This window comes from Macrotis lagotis, chromosome X (assembly GCF_037893015.1).
Source record: "Macrotis lagotis isolate mMagLag1 chromosome X, bilby.v1.9.chrom.fasta, whole genome shotgun sequence".
NCBI classification, from domain to species: domain Eukaryota; kingdom Metazoa; phylum Chordata; class Mammalia; order Peramelemorphia; family Peramelidae; genus Macrotis; species Macrotis lagotis.
In genome coordinates this window covers 513234722-513258856 of record NC_133666.1, presented here as the reverse complement: position 1 = coordinate 513258856, position 24135 = coordinate 513234722, and the positions used below count along the sequence as shown (strand labels likewise).

Genomic DNA, 24135 nt, shown 5'->3' with positions numbered 1-24135 from the left:
AGGCTCATCTTGAAGATTTCTGAAGATCATCTGAGAACAGTGTTCTCTTCCTCCAAACAGAACTCTCCTTGTACCACACATATAGCACATACCTTTCTTTTACATTTATTTGCTTGTGATCCTCACAATGCTGTCCACAGTCATTAAAAAATAGTATTCACTGAATGAGGCTGGAATACTGAATTAAAAATGAAAAACTGGCTGCTTATTCTGGATAAATGTCTTCTTAAGCTAAATTGGCTCTAATAATCCAAAGAAAAATATAAAAACTTGAATAGTTCAGAACACCTTTGACCTTTAAATAAATTGGGGTCTGAAGATGTTTACTAGCAAAGTTCATCAACAGAGGAAAAAAATCCTCATGGGGTAGGGGATGTAGATCTGATTTTAAAGTTGAGTTCTTTTAAAAAAAATGCTGCCAGTAGCTTCAACTAGCTTTTCTCAAAAATCAGGAATAATTTCGGTGTGCCACAAGTAAACATATTAGACTTACACAGGCACTACAGTCCAGTCCAATTGACAGTTCAATATGGAAGAACAGCCACCAAATTATTAAGAAAAAAAATACAGATACAGTTATATGTATATATATATTCCATCTGTCTGATAACCTTGAAGGAACAGAACCAGAGGAAAACACCACTATTTTCTGAAGTTAGGCCAATAAAAAAAAAATTGGGGGAGCTTACCTATCTTTTATAGGCAGCAGGGCTCTTGAAGGAGGGTCTCCAAAAAAGACGCCTGTCACAGAGCCAGATTCCTGTCCTCACCGCAGAAAGGTTGTACTGGGTGAACAGATGAATAAAATATAAATTAGCTTTCAATAGACTACTTTTTAAAATACTTTGTCTTAGAAACCCAGAGTGGGTTTCTGAAAATCACATTAAATGAAAATCTATTAAAGGCCTGTTTAGCTTGAAGAAAACAGCAAGATTAAGGAATGTAAAAAATTAACAGAAATTCATTTTATAAAAAAAAGACCTTAAGCAGGCTGAATTATCTAAGCAGATATAATAGTGACTTTCAATTTTGCCTTCCAACAAAATTTTAATGCTTCAGAAGTGTTCCATGATCCATAAAATAGGAAAATTGTGGGCTTTAGAAGTCACTTGATGGCAACTCTAATGGACCAATAAAATGATAATTCTGCAATCTAGTTTTAGAAAGGCAGACAGAGTATGTGTGGGGAAAACCTCTGGAGTGGAGAATGGTGTTTCCACTTTACAAAATTTCAGGACGTATTCATCTATACTTACTATCAATACCTTACTTAAACTCAACACATCCAATCACACCCAATTTTCTTCCCTAAACAGAGCTTCCGTCTGATTTTATCACCTCTGTCTGTTGTACTACTTGGTTTCTCAGGTTTCTAACACTGAGATTTTTTTCTATTAATATTAAAAATGATTTACATTTATTGAGCACTGTTAAGATTTGTAAAGCTTACTTTACAAATATTTCACTTAAGTTTCACAACAACCTTATGAAATATATTCCAGATATTAACACTTCCATTTTACAAGAGAGTAATGCTCAGACAGTGACTTGGCCGTGTTCACACATTACATGGCAGAATCCAAACCTCTGATTTTTGTCTTCAAAACTAAGGCTGTAATAGGCAATACTGCTTTTCTCTCATTCTTCCGTTTTCCTCACCTCTCTCACATTCAATTTTTTTAAAGTCCCATCAACTCTTAACTCCACAATTTTTACCATCTGTCCTTTTTTTCCATTCTCAGTGTCACCACTTTAATGCAGGTCCTTCATTACCATTTGGACTATCATAATAGCTTCTTAAACATGTCTTCCTGTCTTTCTCCAGGTCACCCTTCCTATCATTGCAACAATAAACTTTATTCAAAAGCCCAGGAGAGCTCCCAAGGGTTTAGGATTCCACTATATGGAGCCTTCCAGGCTCTCTATATAAATTGACTCCATCCTTCCTTCCTTCCTGATCTTAACTCATGTCATCCCCATTACAACCTAAAAATTCTCTTTCAATCTCCATTCATTCAAGCTGTACCTTGAGACTGAAATGTATTCCCTTCCACTTTTTTTTAACCTATTGAATTCCTTTAAAATTTAGCTCAAATATCACTTCTAGAAAACTTACTCTGATCCTTCTGGATTGGTAAAGACCAACCCTCCTAGACTTTTTATTTTTGTAATACTGAAGTTATTTGTATTGATGTCATATTCTTCTACTAAACTAAGTTACCCAGAAGGTAAGAGCAGTATCATCTCCAACTTTTTATCCCTCTAGGGTTTAGGACAATGCCCAGTATAAAGCAGGTACTTACTACTGTATAATTACTTATACTATAACCTTGAACATACAATATTGTAAACAGTGTATGATATCATCTTAAGGGACAGACTCGGTTTCTCCAAAGTTTGATATGAGTAGTATAAATCACTTCCAAGCCTCCTGGGGCTCCTTATCCATTGATTTACTAACTTATCACAATGGCAAACAACCTATGGCAAAAGCAGGTAAATACTATTTCCTACCAAGAATGTCCCCTCCCATTCCCTATAGTTTTTTAGGCTTATAACTGGGTTCTACTTAGCCTTAATGGTGGCAGTTGAGTACAGAGATTTTGATGCCTAACTACTTAAATTAAAAAAAAAAAATTAGACAAGTTCAATGATAATTCCAGATCAATTAAATTACTTTGGTGTATATAATCTAAAGGTGGTAGGTCTTCATTAGTTGGTTAAATGGTAACCTGGGGGCGCAGCTAGGTGGTGCAGTGAGCACTGGCCTTGGAGTCAGGAGTACCTGGGTTCAAATCCGACCTAAGACACTTAATAATTACCTAGCTGTGTGGCCTTGGGCAAACCACTTAACCCCATTGCCTTGAAAAATCTAAAAAAAAAAAAGAAAAAAAAAAAAGGAGGTAACCTGGCAGATTGGCAGATTTCAGAATAGTTTCATAGAAAACTCAGTATTTTTTTCCCACAACTTAACATGACCTCTTAAAATCACTTTCTAAAATTTAAATATTCTGTTTTAAACTTTAAAGAAGTATATGGTGTGCTCTGGTGAATCTGAGAATATACCTTCTCCACAAAGTTCCATGACATTGAGCAGCTTTTGCTAACTGGTAATCTTTTTTTTTCTGTGTATATATGTATATTCTTTTAATTGATTTTAGAGAAAAGCTTAAACAGAGCATTCAATTGATTTCAGAGAACTAAAGAAATACCATAAACTGCATTTTACCTCTTCTTCACTTTCTTTATCGTCTTCTTCTGAAGAGTCCTTTTCTTTTTTTTCATCTTCACTACTAGATTCATCGGATAGAATTTCAGGGCATTTGGTACGCTTAGCCTTCCTTGACATTCCAGAACTGCTCCTTTCTTTTTTATTGCCTTTGCTTGGAGTTTTTTTTGACTTTGGCAATGGCTGTGTAAAATAAGATGTGTCTTGATAAAAAAATATAACAAATCTCTCAATTCCAAAGTATCAAATACTGTATTTGATAAAAATTCAACTATACTGATATTACTGTCACTGGATCTGTGATTACATTTGTACAGATCCCTAAGGTCTCTACCATTTCAGTCTGGCACTTCCCCTGCAATTTATAGTCTCAGAATTGTTCACAGAACCAAGAATTTATTTGCTCAGGTTCACATAGCTCTGAGACTGATTCTCTATTCACTATGCCACTATCTCTCAACTTTACTGTTGTTATAAAATTTAAAAAGGGAATGAAATGGAAAAGGTTATCTCTGGGGAAAATCCTTTGCTTGCTCTTAACATAAAATAGATCTCTGTGCAGCAACTTGCTGTTCAGTTTTGAGTTTAAATTATGCTTCTCTCAAATTCAGGAAGTAATGAAAATTTACACTTGATTTATTATTCCATGAAGGAGACCTGTAAAACCCTATTTATTCTCAACTAATGTCAACCCTTCACATTAGCACTCCAAATAACGATCCTAATAAAAGAATATGCTAGCTCAGATTGCATATTCCACCACTTGGCCATCTGTTCTTGTCATAAAACTGAAGGCCAGATTGTTATTATGATTAAATTCACAACAACCAGTAACAGGCTAGAATTAAATTGACAAATAATTTCTTTACTAATCAACACCAAAAGCAAATGTAACTAATTCTTGAGTTCCCTTCAGTTCTAAAGATATGATTTTTAGATGTCCACGGAAATATGTGAAACCCCAATTCCGATTTTAGGGGTCTCTAGAAATTTATCTTAAGACACTAACTGTGTGACTGTGGACAAGTCACATAACCTTATTTACCTCAATTTCCTAAACTGTAAAATGAGTTGGAGAAAAAAATGACAAACCACTCCAGTATTTTTGCCAAGAAAACCACAAATGGGGTCATAAAGAGTTGATCCAATTGAAAGACTCAACAGAAATACATTCAACATTTTTTCACTCCATTTTTTTCACTTTGAAGGTGAGTTATAATTTGTATAAAATGTATACTATTATCAGGCTGTCATTTTAATAAATGCAGGAATTGTGGCCAACGTCCACAAAATTCTGAGAATGATAAAATTGATCAAAGATCACAAATCTAGTTGCTTTTCTATGTCAATTCAATAACTAAAATGTTTAATGTAGAAATGCAAACAACTCCAATCATCAGAATTGTTGAGAAAATGATTTCATTACTTTACCCAGCTGATTCACTTTAAAATTCTACTTTAGTAGTGCTTTTCCCACATTTTGAATTTTAAAACTAGAGTATGCTAATTTTTATATTCAAGTTCTATAATAGTTTCCTGCAATTTTTCCCTTGAACCAGGCCTCTGATTTCATCAGTATAGGGAAGTTCCAGAGTAGAAATTCCATTCAATGATATAAACTGGCAATTCATTTGCCAATTAATCTTTCACAGATTAAGGGACTTGTCCATGATTACACAACTAGTTTATGAGAACAAATCGTCCTGATTGTTAGAGGTCAGCATTCTGTTTATGTCATCTTTCATCTCATGATAAAAATCATACTTTTTGGATCCAGAGTCATTGTAAGTTCTATAATTTCCTAGTTATAACTTATAAACACCACTCCTTCCTTCTCCCTCCCCTAATGCTTGATGGAATCCTCTGACTTCAAACTTGTGATTTTAGCAGTCATTTTGCAGAATAAATTTCTAAATCTGATTAGTACTGTCACTTCCCAATCATACCTCCCTGAAACTGTTTAGGGTGCCAACTACCTCATATCTACCATATTTTTTAGTTAACAAACTTTACCAGACAATGACCCCAACCAAGGGAACTTCCCTAAAGATCCCAGTTGGACCTCCTTGTACAACATTCCTCAAAAGTGAAAGGAGATGAAAAAGACTTTGCACATTTACACAGAAAAAGATATAAACTGAGAGGCAAGCAAAATATGCAGATTACATTTCTGGAGGAGGAAAAATTCACTAGAAAAGACAGGGATGAAATAGACCAACTGCAAAAAAAATGAGAGTAAGAGCATAGCATAAAATCCAATCTATACATTTTCTTAAATATTTGTTCATGATAGGACAGTAGTTTGACTATCAACAAGAGGAAATTAATTGTTGAATGGAGTCCTCAGCATACATTGGAAAAGAAAACAAAAAGAAGGTCAATGTTAATACAGTAAGATGAGAATTAAACACAAACATAAATCTCTTACAATGATGAAATTTTAAACTATTTCAGGTAGACTTTAGTAATCAATTTTAGTATATGAAACCCAGAATAAATACAGGCACAGTCCTAGTGAACTATATAAAGTATTACTAGCTCCCTATCACAATGGGAAATCATGTTAAACAAAATCTCAATATATCACACCTTAAACAGCTGTGTACATAGAAGCCATTTCTATTTGCTCCCAATTTCTTAGCTGAAGGACCAAGACTGGACAAAGTTAGGAAGTCTTAGTATGTTTTCAATCCCACAAATTTCTCCATATTCACCCTCTATTAAAGTACTCTAAAATTTGAACCAGGTAATACTATTTTGGATTCTCTTTATTCCTAGTAAGAAACAAAAGGCCTTTTAATTAAAGGAATTTAAGGCTTCAGTAACTATATGGGTCTATTTTTGTGGGAGGCAAGACCCAACTGTAATTACATTAAGGCTTCCTTATCTTACACTGAAAGAAAACTTATTTTAGTTTTTTTTAGGTGATGAAAAGGGAGGAAAATGGGAATGATCTTTCTTCTACAAAGGGGTTCCCTGTTCTCTGAGAAGGCAGGGTATAAAAGGTATGAGGGTTAAGTCTTGTGGCTGTTAGGAAGTAATTTACATGGGACCATCTTCACTGACTCTTTAGAGAAGGCAAAACTCACCTTTTAATAAATGATCTATGACTCATTCTTCCCTAACAGCATATAATCATGTTACTTCCTTGAACCTAGCCCAAATCCTGCCCCACTCTACCCATAAATTTTTAGGTATTCTATGGCACATTACATTTTAGTTAACATTTTAAATTATTTCATACTTTATGTTTAAGTGAACACAAACTCTTCATACTAAAAGATATTATTCTGATGCAAATGTCCCTTTAATTAAAAAATTATGGAAAAGTAATCTAATAGGAATATCTTCAATATTGAACATTCTGGTTTTTTTGGGGTTTTTTTTAGGTTTTTTTGCAAGGCAAATGGGGTTAAGTGGCTTGCCCAAGGCCACACAGCTAGGTAATTATTAGGTGTCTGAGACTGGATTTGAACCCAGGTACTCCTGACTCCAGGGCCGGTGCTTTATCCACTATGCCACCTAGCCACCCAATATTGAACATTCTGAAAAATTAAAAAAAGGAAAAAATTCTCACCTTGCCAGAAGGCTTTGGATGCATTAAGAAATTCAAGATCCTGGTTACCAATTCACTATTTATGCCTGATCTCTCTAAATCAAGAACTTCACAGATGCTTTTTAACATGGCATTCCTAAATCTAAAACAAAGGAAAAAAGACATAACTGTGTTAAATATAATTAAAAAATAATATTTTTAAATGTTCCTACCAAAAGAAATAAATTAATGAAATACAAAATATAGCTTTTCTACAAAGTTATTTTTTCTTTGAAGGAAGTATTTAATACCAAGATCCAAATGGAGGATGCTGAGGCAAGGAGGAAAAAAAATAAATGTGCATACTTATAGGTATGCAAAATTTCCATATGCCCAGACTTTCTGAAAGTTATTACCCAGAAATCAAAGTCAAAATTACCATTTTTTACTTTAAAACAAACTTTATAATAGTTAAAAGATAGGCATATTCTTTATTAATTCTTTTCCAAGTGTTTCAATAACTGTATTTCATGAAGTTTTACTCTAATAACTTATAAATGGCATGATGACCCTTAGTGTTGGAAATCCACATCAAGAGTGTACATACCCTGGCAAGTGTTAAACTACAAGGGGACTTCTGGCTCAGATTGGTAAATATAACTATCTGAATAAAAATCTAAATAACTAATACTAGTTAAGTTTAGATAGATTCATCTAGAAAAGCCTAGAAACCCATAAATTTAAAAATCAAACAACCAATCAGTTTATGCTAAGACATAAATAGGCTGAAGTCTATAGAAAAGTTAATCATACCAAAAAAATTATATATTTTTAATGGTATAGGCATAGTAACATCTAGTTTTTAAATGAATTCACTACAAAATCTTTTGCAGTAAATTGTTATGGTATACAAATTAGAAAATTTGAATTTAATATTTTTATTACAATTTAACATTTCCTTTCCTTCAATGCTCTAATTGGTAAATTATTAAATAATATATTTTGTGTTTAAAATGTGTCTGGATACTGTAATAACTAGAGGAAATGAATATTTCCAAAACACCTCAGCATTTTAATGTCTCTTTCCTAAAGGACATCTTAGTTAAAAAAAAATTATACTAATATAGTTCTGTGCTAAGTAATAAAGAATACTGCTCATAATACCATTTAATATTAAAATTGCCCAGAAAAATAAAAACAATCTAAAATACTCAGGAGGCAATAGTTCAGAATTAGGAACACTGAATTAATGAGTTGGAAGAGACTAGCTAAGTCACCACCTCTTTATAAATAGGTAAAAAGTAGCAATGAGTTGTTTTGAGGAAAGTACTTTGAAATCGTGGAGTTTTATACAATATGTGAGTTATTAATAATTCAGAAAGTTTACTTCACTTAAGAGAATGGTTTGACACTTTCTCTTCTGTTTCAGTTTATTGAAACTGCTATTATAGACTCTGAAAACTAAGAAGTGTGAAATTAAGCTACACCTTTATATTTAAGAAAAAAATTACCTTTAAGGTATGATCACAGATTTTTTGAAGCTGTAAGCACACTAGACATAATATACATATTTATAAATATAACTTACTTTTTCAACATTTCTTCCTTTTTTTTGTATTGGTCACTTCCTTTTTCGAATGGAAAGCCACTGAACTGACCCACATTCTTCTTCAGAGAAGCTACCTAAAAATGTTTCTCTCATTAATTAATATTATAACTTCCCAAGTAAAGCTTTCATAAGTAGGGGAGAGAAATTGTTAAAACTTGAAAACACCTCTATTTTTAAATGTCTTCAGATCTTTACTTGCTACTAATATGTGAACACTGCAGTGACTCATCATTTTGAATGAAAAGCTTTACAATGTCAAGTTACTGCCCAAGGCTTTGAAAAAAATAAACTTTCATTTTATTTACACTACCCCTTCTTCTCCACCCCCCAAATCAAAAGGTTCTCAAAGGCAAATTCAACCAATTATAACATTATAGATCCCTTTTCCCTCATGGGTACAAATTACATGTAACTCAGAACAAAGTCATCAACTGAGCATTAATTGGGTGGAAAATCAAGATTGTTCAATTCAAGTTGTACCCCATTTTATAAAATGGATGAGTTTTGAAATCGTGCACATAATATTTTAATTGCACGAAGTTCATTTAATTTACTTAATCTTGAGATACAGGCATAGAAACATCTAGTTTTTAAATGAATTCACTAGAACCTTTTGCAGTGCAAGCAACTTAACATTTCCTTCCCTACAATGTTGTAACTGGTAAATTATTAAATAGTATAATTTGTGTTTACCAATATCACTAATCTAACATACTTTGAATTTTGCCTTGAAATTAGTGTTTATTACTGGTCAATGTCCACCCCCCCCCCAATCAAGCTGTATATATCTAGGCCAAATGGAAAAAGAATAGTACAAAAGAAATAATACAGGACCAGGAGTCATAGGATATCAATGTTTTACTTTTCTATTAGTGGTGTTAACCAGATAAAAGTTAGTCAATCTCAAAGGGTCTTATCTGTAAAATGAGGGAGAAAGACTAGTTTGAAAAATCTTTAATCAAAATCAGCAAATATTATTTGAATATTAACCTCTACAGTATTAAAGTTTTCAGAGTAATTTTAGGATAAGACATTAACAAACTGAAGCATGTCCTGGGATTTGAGAATGTTTAGCACAAAGAGGAAAACTTAGGGAACATATGAAAGCTATTCTCAAATATTTAAGGAGCTATCAATCATATGGAAGTAGGATTAGACTTATCTGGCTTAATTCCAGAGGGCTGAAATGGGAGTAGTGGTGGAAGTTGAAAAATGTTAAGATTTCAGATTGTTATAATGAAAAATAACAATCAGATACCCAAAGAAAAATAGACTGCTTATTGGTTATCACCTAACAAAAGTCTTTAAGGAGAGGCTGAGGATGCTGCAGATGGGATTATAAATTGAGGTCCCTTCCAAAGTGAAGTTTCTGTGACACTGCTATCAAGTACAAAGCATTGAGCCAAAGCATCAGCTATTATCTCTGTAATACTTCAATAAACATGCTAAGTATAAGAAGTCTAAAATAATTCTTACTGTGCCTGGCCTGTTGTAAAGTAGTTTATGAAGATTTCTAAGTTCATCAGTTTTCTTCTTACTTAGAAAGAAGTGTATTCGTTCAATTTCACAAAGTTTCTGTCCCTTTCCTGTAAAAAGAATAAAGAATGATTAAAGAAGTCTCACTTCTATTATAACTTTAGAGCTTTATTTTATACAAAACTTTAAACAAAATTCTTAATAACTTGCCCAGTTCATTTAGACAATTTAAATAGTTTCCACCTTCATCTAATTTATAGGAAGGAATGAGAAGAAAAACTACAGAAATTATCATGTTAAAAGCAAAATTATATTCTTTGGGAAAAAACCAAACAAACACTAGTTGGCCATATTTGGATAACACAAGTATTTTACCACAATATGAAAGTAGGAAAAAAGGCACAGTGATATTATATATTTAGGACTGGGTTTGAGTTGAGAAAATGTTGATTTAAGTCCTTAATATAATGCTACAAATATAGGCTAGGAGCAAATTATTTAACTAATGTGATTCAAACAACTTTTGATGCCTATCTGTACCATTAGAAGTTTCCATAGCATCCAAGCCAATAGATGAAATCACTAGTCCAAACTGAAAAAAATACACTTACCTTGGGCAATTGTAAATGGTTCCCTTTGTAGAGAAGACACTTGCATCGTCAACCTCTCTACTTTCTTCTTCTCTCTCTTGCCTTCTACAATAAGACTCTTTTCTGAAAAATAAACAATTTTCTTAAAAAGCAAAAAGTTTTAGGAATGAACTTCCTTCTTGGTAACAAACAGAATCATATCTGAATTCTCCTGTCATTTCTAACTTAATGTTCCTGAAGTGGCTGTAATATGCTGCTTATTTCCTGCCCATTTGGGTTCAAACCTAGGCCCCTAATTTTAAAGCCTTGTGAAAACATAGGTAAACATCCAATGGTAGAAAAAAAGACTCCAGATATTCACTAATGTGGATTAGCTCATGTTACTTCATCCCATCATTAGCCACCCCCAATTCTTTTGCTTTGTTTAGACAATTTTCAGTAATGTCCAACTCTTCATGACCTACTGATACCCTATGACTAATGTGAGATACATTCATCTGGTCTCTAATAAAATCCTATGAAAACAAAAGCATATTAGGATTGTCCATTTTCTTAGGGTACTATTTGATTATCATTAGATTCACTGCCCTAGTTCTTAAGACTTTAAGTAGCATATACTTATCTCTAAAAATAAAAGATTATAACAACAGTTTCCAGGTTCTAAGATCTCACACAAATACATAAATAATAAAAATACATGGTTTTTTTTTTTCTTGCAAGGCAGTGGGGTTATGTAACTTGCCCAGGGTCACATAGCTAGGTAATTATTAAGTGTCTGAGGCCGTATTTGAATTCAGGTCCTCCTGACTCCAGGGCTGGTACTTTATCCACTCTGCCTCCTAGTTGCCCGTGGTTCTTTTGATCAACATAAAACCAGAAGGTAGCACTATTTTGGTTTCTTATAGCATTATTTAAAATATAAATTTGTCCATATAACATCTTATTGGTATCTTAATCCACCAAACATTGAGCATCTACTATGTAAACTATTGTCAGCTGTGTTAATCATTTGACACTAAAAAAAGATTTGGACAGTTTTTGAGAACTGCTAAGATAAATCAAGAAATATTCCAAATGCATGTTAATACATATGAGATTGCCTACTGAAAGACATTATAACACAATATTCTTAAGTATGGAAATGACCAAGGGCTCCTGGCATTTGGCAGTCACTTAAAAAGTTGATTTTTGAATAATTTGTCAGCGTAATGTAAATCCCATGGACCTCTGTGTCTAGTAAAACCTAAAAAAACCCTCCTCAGAATCATAATACAAAAGATAACAAAAGAAACCAATTAGATTGAAAGTTACCAATATATTCACAAGTTCAGGAACCTCTAGGATTAGTAATGCAGTCATGTTTATAAAATTAATTGCAAACAACCATGTCCCAAAATCACAAGGCTGCCACCAACCAGTAATTTATATTTAGCTAGATCAAAATTTCTACTGCTGAAATCCCTGAAATCTCAGCTTGATTAGGCTACTTTTTGTATCATTTTTGAAGAATAATAAACTGTCAAAGTTCCCCATTTTTAGTATGTCTGTCTTCAAACCCTTCTAATGAAATCTCTAAAAGTAGGATAGAAAATTTCTAAACTGGAAAATGATTTCAGGCCTCAATTTGAATTTATCTGGCCTTTGGGTAATACTGCTCAGGTAAAAGCAACTGTACCCTAAAAGAATTATCAACCTTAGGACCCTGCTATGGTCATCCATTTTTGAAACCATCAAAGTCTTAAGCATATGAAGCATAGTAATAGAGCTTAAACAGCAATAACTAGACAAAACTGTAAAATTGTGGTCTGAGTTAAACTTAGCAGACATTGTCCAATATGCTGAAATTACACCATCACCTGCTTTCCATCTAGGATTTAGGGCAAGGAACTCTTCCTTTTAAAGAGTTACATCAGTAGCATACAGTGCTCAAGTGAATAAGTATTATCGTTGAGCAGAAACCTCACAGCATTTATAGATTTTACCCAAATTCTGATGGTAGCGACAAGCATGGGTTGAATGAAATCCTTTTACTTCACTTCTGAAGGGTTACCTTTTACAGTTGCAGTTGGATATAGCAAAGGGATAGGGAATTCCTTCAGAACTCAAAAACTGGTTTCACTATAATGCTTCAGCTCTAAAAAAAAATAATCACCTTTTATTTTATTCCTCTGACTCTCCTACTACACTCTCTTGCTCCTTTCCTTTTTCTTTTAATTGGCTATAATGTGGAACTGAAATCTATAGAAGCAGTTAAGTGACACTATGGATAAAGGCCTGGGTCTGTCAATGCTACCTGATAAACTGAATGTCTATTTCTTCAAATGCAAAAATGAATGAGTAATAATACTTATCTCTTAGGTTGAATTATTTGTTAACGACCATGAGACATTATATGAAAACAGTGTAGAAAATCTCAAATCTCTTTCTAGCTCCTATTGGACTACAGGTGCATGCTAAGTAAAATAAGATGGTAATAATGACAATGATAAAGTTCTTTAGAATGTCTGGACTTATGAATAACTGGTCAACAGTTTATGAATCTATTGAATCTGCAAGCAAACTGTCCAGGGTGCTTCAAACCAGTTATATATTACCATCATTCAATTACGGTACGAAGCATCCTCCATCTGCTTCAAAAGGCAAAACTTAATAGGAACAAAGTCCTTAAGTCTGACCATCCTAGACCACAACATCTCTAGCTTCACAAGCTTTAAAAGTAGAAGAGAACTTAGATATTATCTAGTCTCTTTTCTTATGTGGAGAAACAGACCTAGGGACTTTGCCAAAAATCACACTGGAAGTAAACAGCAGAGCTGGGATTTGAACATAGTCTTCTGTCTTCAAATCAATTGCACCCTAACTCATGTGGCATCGTTAAAGCATTTGTGACAGACTTGGGGCCACCCATAGCTTTTATAAGAATGGATGCCTTGGGGCAGCTAAGTGGAGCAGTGGATAGAGAACATGGGCCCTGCCTGAGTTCAAATAGGCCTCAGACACTTAATAATTACCTAGCTGTGTGGCCTTGGGCAAGACACTTAACCCCCATTGCCTTGCAAAAATCTAAAAAGAAAGGATGCCTTGAATGTCCAAAAGTACCTTAAATACACTAAAGGAACCAATTCCCCTGTATACTAACTTGACCAAACCTAAAAATACAGGAGACTGAAGTTAGAGATACAAGGGTAGTTGTAAGTAGTACAGCATAGATCCTGAACTCCAATTTTTCTTAATTCTGGTGCCTTCCCTCTGTCAATTATTTCCTATTTATCCTATCTATTGCTTGCTTTGAATTTTTTTGCATGTGGTCTTCTTCCATTAAGGATGAGGTTGAAGACTTTTTTTTTTTGCCTCTTTTAACCCTAAGTACTTTGCAGAATACACAGGCACATTATTAGTACACACTCAAATGTTTGACTGATTGACATTGATTGATTGGTTCCTGAAAGGACTTACTCAGGAAAAGATTAATCAAATTATACATACCACCAAATTCAAACTTGAATTCCCCAAACCTCAAACTTGTGCCTGAGAGGAATAAAAATAGGCAAGTAACTGCCATCAGCATGTAATGGGTAATGGAGTCCTTTGTGTAAGTGCAGGAGGTATACTCACATGCAGTAACTACAGAAAACTTTTACATATTCTTTCTTCTAGATACTATCAATTCCTAAGCTTTTAGGGGGAACAAGCTGCCTCTTGTTTAGTAAGTAATACATCTTCCATTCTACCATTTAAAAAAACTCAATGTCTCATTTTTAACTACCTACAACAATCCCAAATGGTAAATAGTGTTCAGATAAATTCAGACTAATTTAAAATAAGTTTTAAGATGCCCATGGACACATACACTAAGTTGAGAAAGAGAACTGAAAAGTAAACTGCTAACAACTTGATGCATGTTTCCTTTTATTAAATTAAAAACAAGTTTTCAAAGTCCGTGGATACACACACTAAGTTCAGAAAGAGAACTGAGAAGAAAATTGATAACTCAATGCATGTTTCCTTTTTTATTAAATTGAATGAAAACAAGTTTTAGAAAGTCCATGGATACATACACTCAACTGAGAAACAGAATTGGGAAGGGAAGCCATAATAAGTTGAATCAGGTTTCTTTTTATTAAATTAAAACAAGTTCTGGAAAGGCCATGGATGTATACACACTAAATGGAGAGACTGGGAAGGGAATCTCTAACATACTCAATGAAGGTTTCTTTTTATTAAATTAAAACAAGTTTTAGAAAGGCCATGGATGTATACACACTAAATGGAGAAACTGGGAAGGGAATCTCTAACATACTCAATGAAGGTTTCTTTTTATTAAATTAAAACAAGTTCTAGAAAGGCCATGGATGTATACACACTAAATGTAGAGACTGGGAAGGGAATCTCTAACATACTCAATGAAGGTTTCTTTTTATTAAATTAAAACAAGTTCTAGAAAGTCCATGGATGTATACACACTAAATGGAGAAACTGGGAAGGGAATCTCTAACATACTCAATGAAAGTTTCTTTTTATTAAATTAAAACAAGTTCTAGAAAGGCCATGGATGTATACACACTAAATGGAGAGACTGGGAAGGGAATCTCTAACATACTCAATGAAGGTTTCTTTTTATTAAATTAAAACAAGTTCTAGAAAGGCCATGGATGTATACACACTAAATGGAGAGACTGGGAAGGGAATCTCTAACATACTCAATGAAGGTTTCTTTTTATTAAATTAAAACAAGTTCTAGAAAGGCCATGGATGTATACACACTAAATGGAGAGACTGGGAAGGGAATCTCTAACATACTCAATGAAGGTTTCTTTAAATTAAAACAAGTTCTAGAAAGGCCATGGATGTATACACACTAAATGGAGAGACTGGGAAGGGAATCTCTAACATACTCAATGAAGGTTTCTTTAAATTAAAACAAGTTCTAGAAAGGCCATGGATGTATACACACTAAATGGAGAGACTGGGAAGGGAATCTCTAACATACTCAATGAAGGTTTCTTTTTATTAAATTAAAACAAGTTCTAGAAAGGCCATGGATGTATACACACTAAATGGAGAGACTGGGAAGGGAATCTCTAACATACTCAATGAAGGTTTCTTTTTATTAAATTAAAACAAGTTTTAGAAAGGCCATGGATGTATACACACTAAATGGAGAGATTGGGAAGGGAATCTCTAACATACTCAATGAAGGTTTCTTTTTATTAAATTAAAACAAGTTCTAGAAAGGCCATGGATGTATACACACTAAATGGAGAGATTGGGAAGGGAATCTCTAACATACTCAATGAAGGTTTCTTTTTATTAAATTAAAACAAGTTCTAGAAAGGCCATGGATGTATACACACTAAATGGAGAGACTGGGAAGGGAATCTCTAACATCCTCAATGAAGGTTTCTTTAAATTAAAACAAGTTCTAGAAAGGCTATGGATGTATACACACTAAATGGAGAGACTGGGAAGGGAATCTCTAACATTCTCAATGAAGGTTTCTTTAAATTAAAACAAGTTCTAGAAAGGCTATGGATGTATACACACTAAATGGAGACTGGGAAGGGAATCTCTAACATCCTCAATGAAGGTTTCTTTTTATTAAATTAAAACAAGTTCTAGAAAGGCCATGGATGTATACACACTAAATGGAGAGACTGGGAAGGGAATCTCTAACATCCTCAATGAAGGTTTCTTTAAATTAAAACAAGTTCTAGAAAGGCTATGGATGTATACACACTAAATGGAGACTGGGAAGGGAATCTCTAACATCCTCAATGCAGGTTTCCTTTTATTAAACTGGATTCCAGCGCTGGCTGAGTCCCCCGCTACCAACACATCCTGCGTTTCTACCCACCTAGAAGGGATGAGGCCGCCAAGGCTGGAGGGCGGCCCCAAGTGAGTAGGGAGTAACTTCTCCGTTTCATTCATACCTCCAGTTGTTTAGGGGTCTCAACGACTATACAAAACGCCTAATGGCATTTGGGGCCTGCAGCCATCAATGCTGTCCCACCTTTCTCCTCCTCGTCCTCATCTTCCTCCTCCTCCTCCTCGTCCTCGCTCTCCTCCTTGTCCGGCAGCTCGGGGTCTCTCTTGGGTGCGGGCTGGGAGGAAAGATCCTCCCCCTCCGGGGCGGGAGCCGAAGAAGACATGCTGGCGACCTGCAGAGGGGCGGAGGGGGCAGGAGAGGGCCCCGGGCCCCGGCCGTCACCGAGGGCTCCCCCCCCCGCCGAGTCTCCACCCGATCGCGGGGTCCCGAGGCCGCGCGGTCACTGGCCGCCCCCCCCCCCCGGGCCCCCGCGCGGGAGAGGGGCCCCCCGCGCAGCTCGGGCCTCGAGCCGGGCGCCAACCGCCACGGCGCGTCCGGGCCCGGCGGCGTCGGCCGCGGGGTCGCGCTCATGGCGGCGCCGCCGGTTCCCGCAGTCCTACCCGCCGCCAACCCTCCCCCTCCCCCGGCCCGGCCCGGCGCCGCCCGCGAGGTGTCCGGCCGCCGCCCGCGCGCCCCCTCACCGGCGGGTCGGCGCTGCCTCGGGCCTGCCTGGCTCGTGCGGCGACAGCAAGGTTCCCCAAGGCGGCCGGCGGGGGGGCGGCGGAGGGCCCTTTCTGCCTCGGTCCGCGCGTGACGCCTCTGCACCGCGGCCCTCCCGACAAGCCACCAGATTTTCAAAATGGCGGTTCGGGAAGCAAGCGGGAATGCGGCGGCCAATCAGCGGCCGGCTGGGGAGGGTGGCGAGGCGAGGGGCGGGCTCGGGCCGCCCGGGCTGGGAGGGGCCCGGGGCGGAGCGGCGGGCCGGAGGGGGGGGGGGCGCGCGGGAGGCCGCGATCCCGGCCCGGGCCCTCGCGGCGCGCGCGCGCTTCTGGGTCGCATGCGCGCCAGCCCCCTGGAAGGTCGCGCCGCGGGCCGTGCCCCCTCGGGGCGGGGCTCGGCGGGCCCGCCCGGGATGTGCGTGGCCTCGCGGGCTTGCTTCTCCTTCCGCCTTTCTCGCGCAGAGGAGGCGCCTTTCTTCTGCTGCTTGTAATTTTAGGCGGTGGGGAAAAGGGGGATGTTTTTTAACATGTTGGGGAGATTCCCCAAAGGACGCCCCTCGCCGCCATCCTTGTCCTTAGAAAGAGCCCTTAGAAAAAGCGTTTCCCGACCCTATTGCACACGGAGGCAAAGATGCAAAGAAAATGTCAGCAAAGAGATGAAAACAGTATTTCCAGTACCCAAGTGACCTAGTTGTTTATAAAAGGGATGCAAAAAGTTCAGCATTAGAAAAACTGTCCATTTGATCATAACGTTAATTTTTTGTGGGCAGCTTCACTGAGGTCCTTAATAGTAATAATACGTATTATTACTATTATTACTATTACCACTGAGGTCCTTAATAGTAATAATATGTACTATTACTATTATTATTATTGTTATTTAAAACTTAAAAACCTAGCTGATGATGAAGTGAATAGAGCAACGGTTCTAGAGCTAGGAAGACCTGAGTTCAAATTTGCCTTTAGATATTGCCCCCGGGACCCTGGACAAGTCATCGCTGGTTTGCCTGAGTTTCCCCATCTATAAAATGGAGATAATATAATAGCATCCACCTCCCAAAGCCGTCTCCAGGATAAAATGAGATAATAATTGCAAAATGTTTGACACAAAAAGTGCTATGTTACTGTTATTATTTCAGCCTCACAGCAACCCTGGTAGACTATAGATGTTTTTATTAGGCCCATTTTATAGATGAGGAAACAGTCATACAGTATCAGTTACTGTTGGAATTGAAGTCTAACCCCAATTAACCAGTGCTATACCAGAGCACATCTGCTCCTAAGTGAAGAATTATTTATTTATTTTTTTAAGGTTCTGCATATGTTCCAACATTGGCTACAGTAGTCACATGGCAACTTTTGCTCCATAAGGATTGCTTGCAAAAACAAGGCAAACGGGGTTAAGCGGCTTGCCCAAGGCCACACAGCTACATAATTATTAAGTGTCTGAGACCAGATTTGAACTCAGGTACTCCTGACTCCAGGGCCAGTGCTCTGTCCACTGCGCCACCTAGCCTCCCCAGGATTATTTCTGATATGAGACTTGAATCTGAATGTTCCAAACCGCAAGCCTAACTTTCTGTCTTCCACTCTAACTCTGTGCTGCTTCACAGTCATATCAATAGGCACAGAAAAATCTTTTTTGGAAAAAAAAAATGCAGTATTCATTTGTTTTTAAAAAAAACCCTAAAAATTATAGACATGGATATATGGTGAAAAAGTATGCCCCTAAAACTAAGAACTAGCCTTATTTACAAGTAATGAAACACTGAATGCTTTCCCAATGAATTTTAGGGTAAAATTAAAGATCACCACATTCTACACTATTTTTTGAAAGCTTTAGAAATTAGAAAAATTTAAAGCTAAACTAAAGTCAAACATTGACCACAAGGAGGCAAAATTATTACTATTTCAGAAGATTATTGTAACTCAGAAGGTAGGAAAATTTACTCAAGAGGATCCTGGATAATCACTGAAGAAACTGCTGTCAAGTGGAAGTTTCTGTGGCAATTAGAATAATATTCAAACTCCTGTTTAGCATCTCCCTTCACAGTCAGACTCTGGTCTCCCTTTCTGTGCTATGTTACCACCAGCAGTCATCTACTCTCTAGCCTGACTTTCTGTTTCAGGTACTCCTGCCCTTGTGTTTTCAAACAAACTGCTTCAAGGTCTGCAATGCTCTCCTTCTTTAGCTCTAATTCTTCCTTTAAGGCTCAGCTCAAAAGCCCCCCCCCTTTCAAGAGACCATTTCTGATTCCCTTAATTAGTCTGCACTCCCTTCCCATCCCATATTTATTTTGTTTTTCTATTTTATTTGCTTCTCTACAAACTTGTTGTAGCCTCCTGTAGAAGTGACTCTTGTATTTTTTGCCTGTTTTGAAGTACCTTAAAACAGGCCCTTAATAAATGCTTAGCAATTAAGTGTAGATTACTAATAAAAATTGGAGGAAATAATAGTAACTTAATAGTGGTCAATGGATTGGAAAAGATTAGTTTGCATCCTAATCCTAAAGAAAGGCAAAGCCAAAGAATGTTCAAATAACCAGACAATTGCGCTCATTTCATATGCCAGCAAGGTCACGCTTAAGATTCTGCAAGCTAGATTTCAGCAATATGTGAACCAATAATTGCCAGAACAGACTGATTTTCAGAGGCAGAAGATGTAGAGACCAATTTACCAATTTTCACTGGATTATGGAGAAAACAGGAGAGTTCCAGAAAAACATTTACTTCTGCTTCATTGACTACACTAAAGCCTTTGTGTGGATCATGAAAAATGTGGGAGATTCTTGAAGAGATGGGAATACTTGATTATATTATTTGTCTCTTGAGGAATTTGTATGTGGACCAAGAAGCAAGAGTTGGACCAAAACATGGAACAATTGATTTGGTTTAAGATTGGGAAAGGAGTATAGTCATATATCTAACTTAAATGCAAAGTACATTATGAAAAAATGCCAGGCTGAATGAATCAAAAGCTGTAATTTAAGGTGCCTGAAGAAATATCAACAATCTCAGATATGCATATAATCAATGGTGGGATTCAAAGAAATTAATAACTAGCTCTTTGCCCTAATGACTATTTTAAGAATACAAAAAGATATATTGAAAGGTAGTTTGATATTTCATGCATTTAATAAATAAGAACAATAAAAGAGGCACAGAAAACTAGATTGTTATATTACTCACAGTAGTAAATGTATCTTTATGGAGCAAAAGTTGCCATGTGACTACTGTAGCCAATGTTGGAACATATGCAGAACCAAAACTCGTTCTACTTATTCTTTTTTTCTTCTACTTTCATGGCTTCTGAAATGACAATAAGATGACCCTTGAAATCTATATTTCTACTAGTTTATTTTATGTCAGCTTCCTATTGGTTTCACCATTCAGGGAATATCAGTATACTCATAATATTTTGGGAGAATTTTGGGTGTAACAGAAAGTGAAAACAAATGACAACCTGTTACCCACATGTTGCTTGGTACTTTTTCTCTTTATGTTTGTTTACTGAAGCAACAAAAATAAGGGAATTAAAATTTAACATTTCATCAAAGGTATAATGAATTTTAAGAAAGGAATAAATAAATATTAAAAGCATAGTTCCCATAATTTTTTTCACCTCTGGCTAGAATGAACATTACTATGGGCACTTAGAAAACACTGTTGCACAAATGAATGTTAAAAAAAGAGTAGTGAATGTAAATGTGGCTGTCCAGGCACCCTCCTTAGAACCCTGATTACAAGTGCCATTTTAACAACCAATTCCTTCAACTCAACATAAACTAGATAGCAGTTTGGTGGAACCACGCAAACTGGCTAAATCCCTCCACTGCATATAATACCATTCTAATGGCAGAAAGTAAAGAATTAAAAAGTTTCTTCATGAGGGTGAAAGTGTAAAAGGTGGCTTTAAAATTGACATTAAAAAAAAAAAAAACTTAACACCATGACAACTGAAACCAATACTTCCTGGCAAAAAGAGGGAGAAGAATTGGAAGCAGCTTCAAATCTTATATTCTTGAGCCCAAAGATCATTGCAGATGGCAACTGAAGTTGTGAAATTAAAATATATTTGCTCCTTTGAAGAAAAGTTCTGGCAAATCTGGACAGCATACTAAAAAGTACAGATGTCTCCCTGCTGGTAAAGGTTCATATAGTCAAATTTATAGTTTTTCCAAGAGCAGTGTGTGTGGCTGTGAGAGCTGAATTGTAAGGAAAACTCATGATCACAGAATTGACACTTTAAAATTGTGGTGCTAGACAGAAAACATTGAGAGTGCCTTGGACAGCAAAAGACCAACTTAATCAATACTGAAAGAAATGTATCCAAATTATTCATCAGAAGGAAAAATAGTGAGGCTGAAACTTAATGGGATAATGGGACTCATTAGGAAATACCCTGATGTTGGGAAAAATTGAAGACAAAAAGAAGAGGATAGCAGAGGAAAGGATGTATAGACTAATCATGGGTGTTGTCACAAGCATGAGCTTTGGGAGATACTGGAAGATAGAAAGGCTTGGTATGATAGGGTCTATAGGGTCCTGAAGAATCAGACACAACTGAACTAATGAACAACAGCACTTAAATAGCATTTAATGGTTTTCAAAGCACTTTACAAATATTACCTTTTATCCTCAACAATCTTGGGAGGTAGATACCCTTATTACAGATGAGTAAAAATGAGGTGGAGACTTAATGATTTGGTCATATAGCTACTAGATGGCTGAGACTAGAAATAAACTCAGATCCTCTGACTCCAGACCAGATCCTAATCATCATTCTTCTAACTGCTTTAGGAAATGATGGAGGAAATTCCATCAAAAATAATTACAAAATGCCTAAAATATCTGAGTGTTACCCTATCAAGATTCACATGTGGGTCCTATATAAATACAACCACAAAATATTGTTTAGAACAAAAAATGAAGATCCAAGATATTGGAGAAGATATTGTTCCCAATTGTGCTGTGCCATTATAATAAAGATAACAATTCTATAAGCTTTATCAATCAAACTATCAAACTTTATGGGATTAAGCAAAATAATTTGAAGGAACAAAAGGTCAAGAATTCTTTGAAAAAATAATGAAAAAATGGAAAGAAAAAACTTTATAAGATTGTTATTATACAGCAAAAATTAAGCAAGACTATTTTGTATCGCAGGTCAGGTAAGCAAGATTTAGAAACAAACTCAGTATTCAAGTAAGTCTAAGAAGGGGAAAGAGGAAGAGAATAAGCATTTATTAAACACCTATGGGCGGGTGCTTTACAATTATTATCTCATTTGATCCTCTCAACTCTTCAAGGTAGATGCTGTTATTATTCCCATTTTACAGATGAGGAAACTGAGGCAAAAAAGTAAAATGACTTGTTGAGTATCACACAGCTAGTAATTGAGAGCGACTCCATGACTCTAGGTCCAGCACTTTATCTACTCATGCCACCTCAATTCCAGGAAAACTGAAAAGCAGTATTACATAAAATCAGAATACTGGCTTACTATATACATACATATATATATACATATATATATATATATATATATATATATATCACAGTAAACCCCAAATAGATATGTAATCCAAATATTTTTTTAAAAATTACATCATAAAGGATAATAGAAGAAGATACCTTTCACAACTAAGATTTGACCAGAAAAGGGACAGAGGTAAGTATGAAAGACAAAGCTTAACTTAAAATTTAAAAGTCTTTACATGAACAAATTTGGAGCTAAATAAGAGAAGTTATGAATAAGGGAAAGAGATCTTTTGATATAATGCTAAAATGATAATGACATATTATAAAAGTTACATTTGTTAAAATTTGTGATTTAAATAGAAATATAAGCATATTTATATTGATATAAATTATATAACCAGTTTTCAAAGGAAAATAAGTGCAAAATACTTACAACTATATGAAAAAATGTTGAAAAACAGTGTTATGTAATGGACTGGGGCCAGTCAGGGAATTATGAAGATGTATAATCAAGTTATACAATTCAGGCAGAGACCTTGGAAATGCCCAATCAGAGCTCCAAGATACTAAATTCCAGAACAGATGCCAATTTGAATTTCCAAATTGGGAACTCCCTATATTAATAGAATTACAGTTTCAATTTTAAAAATATTCCAAATCACTAAGAGAATTACAAATTAAAACCAACAACTTTGATGTATAATCTTATTTCTCAAAATGGCAAAGATAATAAATGATTTAAGTGGTTTTGGAGGGCTAAGGGAAGAAAACACCAATACCCTGTGGGTAGAGGCAAGAACTGGTGCCACTGTTCAGAAAAACAATTTGGAAGAAGACTAGTAAAATTATTAAATGGGGGCAGCTAGGTGGTGCAGTGGATAGAGCACCAGCCCTGGAGTCAGGAGTACCTGAGTTCAAATCCAACCTCAGACACTTAATAATGACCTAGCTGTGTGGCCTTGGGCAAACCACTTAACCCCATTGCCTTGTAAAAAAAATTAAATAGTTTATATTCTTTGACCCATTATTTCTATTATTAGATATATACTATTAAGGAGATAAAAGAGGGAAAGAAAAGCCACTGATATACATTTATATGCACCCACAGAGATAAATACTTATACATGTTATGTATATAATTACATAGATAAAAGCATATATAATGGGCATCCATCTTGTTTCTAGTTTTTTGCTGATATATACACACACACACACACACACACACACACACACATTTACAAGTGTATATGTATATGAGTATGTGTATCAGTTAAAAACTAGAAATAAAGATATCCACTTTTTTTTTGTTCAGTCGTTTTTCAGTTATGTCTGACTTTTTGTGACCCCTTTTGGGGTTTTCTTGGCAAAGAAGGGGTGATTTTCCATTTCCTTCTTCAATTAATTTTAGAGATAAGGAAACAAGTTAATGACTTGCCCAGAGTCACAGAGCTAGTAAGTAAGTGTCTTGAGACAGGGATTGAAATCAGGAGTTCCACACTCCACATCTGGTGTTTTATCCATCTAGCTACCTCAATGCACCCTCCACTAATTAGGAATAATTAAACAAATCTTATTTTATAAATATAATACAATATTATTATACATTAAGAAATAACCAAAATAAGAAATTCAGAGAAATATAAAAGATCTCTAAGTAGAATGAGAACAATACACATCAACAATAAGGTCA

The 24135-nt window shown here is 35.8% G+C and overlaps 1 protein-coding gene across 3 annotated transcripts in view; it reads right to left on the bottom strand.

Annotated features, from left to right (window-relative positions):
* The window catches only part of DEK (DEK proto-oncogene), a 28629-nt gene extending 11516 nt beyond the window's left edge, over positions 1–17113 (bottom strand). Inside the window, exons 1-7 of one of the 3 annotated variants that reach the window (XM_074207147.1) lie at positions 16947–17108; positions 16450–16597; positions 10461–10562; positions 9850–9959; positions 8353–8447; positions 6807–6927; positions 3230–3412 (exon numbers count right to left, since the gene is read on the bottom strand). In XM_074207147.1, the coding sequence (XP_074063248.1) occupies positions 3230–3412; positions 6807–6927; positions 8353–8447; positions 9850–9959; positions 10461–10562; positions 16450–16588 (750 nt within the window). In that variant the 5' untranslated portion in view covers positions 16589–16597; positions 16947–17108. Of the gene's footprint in view, positions 1–3229; positions 3413–6806; positions 6928–8352; positions 8448–9849; positions 9960–10460; positions 10563–16449; positions 16707–16946 lie in introns of those variants that run through there. The other 2 variants (XM_074207149.1, XM_074207148.1) reach the window with 2 other exon arrangements.
* Between the last annotated feature and the right edge of the window lie 7022 nt (positions 17114–24135).